At 39.7% G+C, this 6,817-nt stretch overlaps 2 protein-coding genes across 5 annotated transcripts in view; both read left to right on the plus strand.

Moving 5' to 3' along the window:
• Positions 1–917, plus strand: part of LOC109463164 (sushi, von Willebrand factor type A, EGF and pentraxin domain-containing protein 1-like) — a 1,607-nt gene extending 690 nt beyond the window's left edge. The window contains exons 3-4 of the mRNA XM_019759880.1: positions 5–22; positions 245–917. Coding sequence (XP_019615439.1) covers positions 5–22; positions 245–390 — 164 coding nt within the window. The 3' untranslated portion in view covers positions 391–917. The remainder of the gene's footprint in view (positions 1–4; positions 23–244) is intronic.
• A 1,886-nt stretch (positions 918–2,803) lies between these two features.
• The window catches only part of LOC109463236 (DEP domain-containing protein 1A-like), a 9,670-nt gene continuing 5,656 nt past the window's right edge, over positions 2,804–6,817 (plus strand). For 3 of the 4 annotated variants that reach the window (XM_019759976.1, XM_019759978.1, XM_019759979.1), the window contains exons 1-7: positions 2,804–3,142; positions 3,988–4,080; positions 4,402–4,661; positions 5,033–5,227; positions 5,362–5,492; positions 5,718–5,765; positions 6,055–6,204. In XM_019759976.1, coding sequence (XP_019615535.1) covers positions 4,015–4,080; positions 4,402–4,661; positions 5,033–5,227; positions 5,362–5,492; positions 5,718–5,765; positions 6,055–6,204 — 850 coding nt within the window. In that variant the 5' untranslated portion in view covers positions 2,804–3,142; positions 3,988–4,014. The remainder of the gene's footprint in view (positions 3,143–3,987; positions 4,081–4,401; positions 4,662–5,032; positions 5,228–5,361; positions 5,493–5,717; positions 5,766–6,054; positions 6,205–6,817) is intronic. The other variant, XM_019759977.1, reaches the window with a different exon arrangement.

The following is a 6,817-nucleotide window of genomic DNA, read 5'->3' on the forward strand; positions in this document are numbered from 1 at the left end:
CTTATTGCTGCAGGATGTGCAGGTAGGCTCCTTATGTACTCTTCAAGTCAAACTAGGGACAAGTTATTTGTTTACAACAGTTAAGGACAATTTGAAATTTCTCCAGGACTGCTTGGTCCACACTTAGAAAGTTTGTGTCTAAAGTCTAGTCACTGTCACTGTGAATAAGTAGCAAAAGGTTTATACCCTGCCAAACTCCCCATGAACTTTCCACCTCCTTACCCACATCTTGTTTATGTTCCAGCCTGTCTGGCACTGGTCATAGGAGGGACTCTCAGCGTGTACTGCAAGAAAAGAAGGATTCCAAAGGAGAAATCATCCTCTACAGAGACACACAGACTCCTGGATACTGAGGAAAAGTCTGAGGAACCAGTTTACCAGGGGCTCTAGTACACTTTGTGTAGCTGTTTTACATATCCTCTATCATAATTAATCAGGGCTTTCCAACTTTTACAGCAGTTATACATGTACAAATATACAAGGCAAATATGATCTGCATTTTAGCAAATTTCTATCCTCGTCAAGCTACTTTCCACTGTCTTTAATATTAGGTTGAGAAATCAATTATTCCCCAATGCCTTACTCTTCTCATGACCAGTCAGAATTGTCAGGGACCTGGTAAAAAAACAGTGGATATATGTACACTGCACTAACTACTGATGAGCCGGCTCTCTTTCATGTCATGTGTTTGTGCAACACATACAGATTTTTGAAATTTGACAATGGAGATATTCAAAGTCTATAAGGAACTGTTTGTGGTAAAAAAAGTACTACCAGTAGTATGTGCATGTCAATGACATAACCTGGACGCACATATATCAAGTGCAATAAATTGAAGGTAAATGTTACTGCAAAGAACAGGCAGTAGTGGGGATGTAATGCTGATAATGAATGTTATGTTTTGTATTAGATTGATTTACCCTTAACCATTGTAAAGCTATCATGGTTTTCTAAAACTGATCTGCTTGATTTATTTTGTACTACTGGCATGGGTTGGTTTTAGTTGGCAGTGGAATAGGAATAATATCTGGGAAGTTTGTTAACATCTCCAAAAGGGTGTTGAGATTTTATTTTCCAAACGTTTGAGCATAACATCATGAGCATATTACATGTAATAATATTATCCAGAAATCTGGCTATTTGCTGCTAAATGTATTTTACAGCTGAGGTGATAGTTTTTTTTTTAATTTTTCAGCTTGATGTTTTGGCAAAGGGGCAGTATTAAACATACAGTTATGTTAAACATGGAAATTCATGTATCATATGGTGTGGTGTGTTGGTAGGGCTATAATTGCATTTTGAACATTTAGTACACAAATATTCCAGGCTCACACACATATGCTCACTCTGTTGCTGTTGATTTCCCTGGGAAACTGGCACCAATACACAGTATTAAATGCCATCGCCCCAAATCGGATGGCACCCAGGCTAATCCTCACCATGGCAGGTGGTAGATAGTCTTGATCCATGTTTTGATACTAAGTGTTCCCTCATGTCAGAAAAAGTTTCCAATACTGTGACAAGGTAAAAAAATTGATGCATCAAAATTATGTAATATGTGTTATATTTTCATGATTATCCTAAAGATTTTACTATGTGGTTCATGGTACAAAATTGTCAACTTCCTCTACAAAAGATATTGGAATAAACAAAAATACCAAGGCCTGTTTGTAGTGCTATTATTTGAAATCAGTGCAAATAATGCTATACAATTCCTTACAATGCATATTGAAAACATAAAAGTTAAAATAACAAGATAAGGCCACAGCAAGTAATTTTTATGGATGACATCAGCGCGCGCATTAATTTTCGCATGATTTTGGAAAAAAAACAATAAATTTTATTGCCTTCCTGGTCAACATGCCGAAAATGGGCAAAGATGTCTGTTGTCATGCCGGAAGGTGGATGGCAGATAACTATGAAGAGAGGAGACAAGAAAAAGCTCTGATTAAATGTTTTGTTTCCTATTTTGATGCAGTGATATGTGATGCTGGCTGTGTATATGTGATGTTCTCACTGAATCAAAACCATTTGTACAATGATTGAGTCAAAATTTTAAATTGTAGGAACCTTGTTTTTTTTTTTTCGCCCGCTCGCATTAGATTTGGAATCTGCGGAGGATGTCATCCATAAAATTTACTTGCTGTGGCCTAACTATAACGTTAGCTTTTTATAGTGACTCGTATAGCAGTATTGAAATTTCTTAAGTTATGGACAGAATGTTATCCCCAAAATGATGTTTGAATATTTAACGTTAACTATAGGGGATAACCCTTCATATAATCACGGAGGTTACCTCCATGATATAATAGAGCCTAGACCCGCCTTTGGAAAAGTGAACTGGTTGGGACTTCTACAACGATGTTACGAGTTCTCTCCAACGTCCAAGAAGGAAAACATGGAAATATTTTCCAAGAGAATAGAACAACGACAGCCATTGTTGTTGTTGTTGTCCTTGTTTTACGTCTAATATCTCGCTAGACGTGGTCTTTCGGTGCTAGTTTGCCCTTGGTTCATTGCCTCTCTATTTAATTCTCTTGGTGCCATTGCGTCCTGCTGCCTGTCACAGACATTTCGCGCTGTTTACTTCAGATACGTTGGGGCGATACCACTACCTTGGGCGATCCGATTTCAAAATGATTACATACTACTATCAACAGTATCATTTTTATACAATAGATTTCTAAATATAGAAAATTATTTAATAAAAAGCACAAAAAACGATATTTGATATCAAAAGAATAGCTGAAGAAAGAGTAAGTTGAATGAACAGCTCCCCTAACTGGTGAATGGTTTCGTCCCGGGTCACAACGGTCAGATTAGCATATGCCCGGTAAGTTTGAACGCTTGAGGAGACGCTAATGGTTAAAGTACAACTAAAGCAAACAGACGCTTGTGTTCATTTAAACGCCGTCTCCAGACGATGCTCTGTTGTCTAACATGCGTGTAACGTAGCGTTGAACGTCAGCTTGGCTTGAATACGCGACGTTTGAGGCCAGAAGAGCTCCAAGAACGACGTACTAAACGGCAGGACCACGCCAAGCCGAGGCGCCACCCCTGGGGCGAGCTCCAAACTCTACTCGTTCGTCTGGGCGTGTAGTTCAAGTCTTTTCGTTTCTGGCTGCTGTTGGTCTCTGTAAAGGTTACAATTCTTTCTACCGTTCGCAACTAATTGGTAGCTATAGTTAACATAGATTTTGAGAGGGTGCAGAAAGTTACTAGCACTAGGCTGGTAGCCGGACCATCCCCGATAACTCTACGGTGCTGAAAGTACTGCCCACCCGCTCCGGTCCATTACCGCACGCCGGGGGTTATTACGGGGTCGGTTTGAAAATTACAGTAGTTAGCCTACAGGATGGCAAAATAATGGTTATGTTGCCTGCCTATGGTTACTTTTTAATGGCATAGAACTAAGCCTAACCCGGCCTGCGGAGAGTGGTAACCAGGATTACTTTATGAGGTACAACTACAAGTACAAGCTTGCGCAAAACTTCGACCCATATGGTTATGTAGGGGGGGGGGGGATATACAGTGTAGTTTGAAAACGTCTACTAGTAGTAGGTAGTTGTACTGCAGCTTCGTCTGGTTGGTAACTCATGCCAGTCCTGGTCCAAAAGTTATTTGGGCTAGAAAATCTAACCTTACCTGGTTAGTTACCATTCATGACCTTGATATATATATATATATAAGGTGTCATTGTTTGAAATTTAAATGATAAAGCATCATAATTAGTTTCATTCCTCAATGAGACGCTTGATGATCCAGGTCATTGTTTCTTTTCAATTTTATGTCAATGCACTTCATATATATATAAAAAAATTAGGTTGATTTTGTTTGTTTTTGGATTCAATGTTCATTGCAAGTCTTTTCTCTTATCATGATTACAAGTAGTCTGTACATGTATTTCATACTGTTGTCACTATACTCAGATCTCATTAGACGAGCAATTAATTGCTCATCAGTCTCATTACAAAAGTTATTTCACAGGTAGTGTCCAGAGAACAAGACACAAGAATGGCAGCTTACCCGACCAGTGCAGCGGTGGGCAGTACAGCGGAACCCTACAGGGCCACCAAACTGGTTAGTGCTGTTTTCTTATTTGAAACTCCTGCATATAACTTGCTACTACTTATTGTACAAAGAAACATTATCCTTTTAGGACAGACTACCATTAGCTGAGTGAAATGATTTTGCAATAAACACAACACTTACCTTGAGACTTTCATTGGCAAATCAGTCTTTATTATACATACATGTATTTACATTGTACATGTATCATGCATTGTAATTATTAAGCAAGATTATCCACAGCTCTACTAGTAGGAAACCACATTGCAGTCAAAGAAATTTCATTCCATGCTTTGAGTAGAACAATCATTCTTTTTTTATTCTGCCTTCCAGTGGAATGCAGCCATTGAAGCCTTCTGTCAGGGCATGCCGACAGGCACGCGCCGGTTTCTACTACGTCAGTACGACAGCTCATTCACCGCTAGCGAGGCTGTAGACTGGCTACACCAGTACCTGAGGAGTAGTGATGACTTCGGACCCTCAGTCACCCGGCACCAGACTGTGCAACTCCTGCAGAAGTTCCTCTCTGCTGGGATATTTACTGAAGTCCGTGGCAAGGGCAGTAGTTTTCACGACAACAAGAATATATACAGGTAGGCAGCATTACTACCAGAGTATTAGTAAGGCCAAGAAGGTTATTTTAAACCTCCTTGGTAAGGCAAAGACTTGATACAGATAAGCTGCTACAGATAAGATACAGCACATGATCATGTACTTGTAAATTCAAATGATGTGTGAATTTTCTCAAATTGAACAAGACATTATGATGCACAGGTGACAAATAAACCAAGAGTGGATTGACTTATGAATAGTACACAAACTCATCCACCATTACAACAATCACAGAAGATTACTAGTAATATATATTAACTTGTTGCAAGTAAAGTTGATGTATAATACTATTAATATGAGACTCTTTGCAGCCTTGTGGTTTTATCAATTTGCAACATTTTTTTGCCCACAGATTTACAGAGTCCTGTCGAACAGTGTGCAGTCAAGCACCCTTGTCTGCCAGGGACACCAACACGCTACCTGTAGAATCCTGTCCTGGTGGGGAGAAACCTGCGGTTATGAATAAACCGCTGAAAGCAAAGGCACCAGCGCCTCCTGTAGATCCACAACTGGAACTGCAGGCTTGGAATCAAGCCATTTTAAAGAGGTTTGTTTTTCGACTCGGTTATCTTCAATGTTTTCAGGCAACACATTCCCTTTATACTTTAGTGTTCTACTTCATATTGGATTTGTACTATTATAGTTTTTGGCTCAAGATTATTTGACATTGATCTGTTCCAGACTGACAGAACTGTTAGGAGAAGACTGGGTGTGTAGAATGATAGACCGCTACTGTATCAACAGCAGCCACATGAAGCACACGGTCACCAGAAGGAGCCGGTCTGGCATTGTGGAACCTACAGATGAGAAAGGTTTGAATGACTGTTCGATAACTTCAACATGTATGTCAGGTTTAACTTTTTTTATGCCCTTTTCAAACCCACCCAAACACATGTATTAAACAATCAGGAAAGCTACATTTTGATATGATTGTATTATGGTCAAATTACATTGTCTACCAATGACAAGTCAAATCTCTTCCAGGTAATGGATAATCAATGTGGTACACTGTCTTTACAAAATTGTCTTCTTTACAGATGATGTTCCACACTGGGTGCTGTCTGCTATGAAATGTCTGGCCAATTGTGAGTAACTGCTTCCTTAAGAAGTAATTTGTCATCAATTAGAAAAGATAATTCACTGAATTGTGGATAATTGGTATATTGGACAATCTATATCCAACAGATGATGAAGTGACTGAATTGAAGATCAGGATGATTTTTGCATTACATGTAAATTGTAATACAAATGTTGCTGACTTGCCATACAGCATTACTATCAATGCAGTGTATTCCTATCAGAACAAACTTTTATATGTACACTGTATATCACAATGAACAGTTTTGCATCTAAAACTTGCCGTCCTGTTGTTAGGGCGCACAGATAGTGAAGAGGCAGAGGAGTGGCAGTCCTGTTACTCTGGGTTTGAGTTAGACGTGCTGAAGGTGATCTCGGAGTACTTCCAGGGCCTGGAGCAGCCTCTACTCCATCCTGTCTCCGCCAGTCTCATCAACAGGCTGCTAGGTGAGTTATGTTAGGCCTGGACAGAGCTGGGCTTTCAACAGTCTATAGATTGAATCACATACCAGAGGAAAACAATCGTTATAGTTCTTTGTATTTAACCAAGTGTTTGTACCTAGCCAAGGTATTTAAATCCAGTGATTTATCAACCTGATGACCAACATATCATTGACTTGTCTAATTTACATGTACATGTAAGTAATGTTGTATGGTTGAACTTGAATATGTTTCCATACCAGTACTTGTCACAGCCTGGCAAGTCCTAAGAGCCACTTACACTAAGTTACAGTTACCTGTCTGTCCAATAGAAAGTGTTTTAAAGGTTAAAAGTAAAGGCATGGGAATTATAAGGCCTAGGAAAAAAAATGTTGTGTTTCCGGTTACCCGACCGACCCTATGAAAAACCCCCCGACCCTAGCCTTTTTTGGGGCCGACCAAAAATTTCGAGCGGCTAGCGGTCGGTTTTCAAAATTGGGGGTTTTATCCCCGATAAATGTGCTCGTCATTCCAATTTTCTTCGGTCGGGCGGCGTGGATCGAGCGCTAATTGCACGGATCGGGCCGCTATTCAATTCCATTGTCGGCACAATCCTGTGAATTGACGATGAATTGTCGAT

This window comes from Branchiostoma belcheri, unplaced genomic scaffold (genome assembly GCF_001625305.1).
Source record: "Branchiostoma belcheri isolate BF01 breed outbred unplaced genomic scaffold, Haploidv18h27 scaffold123, whole genome shotgun sequence".
NCBI lineage: Eukaryota > Metazoa > Chordata > Leptocardii > Amphioxiformes > Branchiostomatidae > Branchiostoma > Branchiostoma belcheri.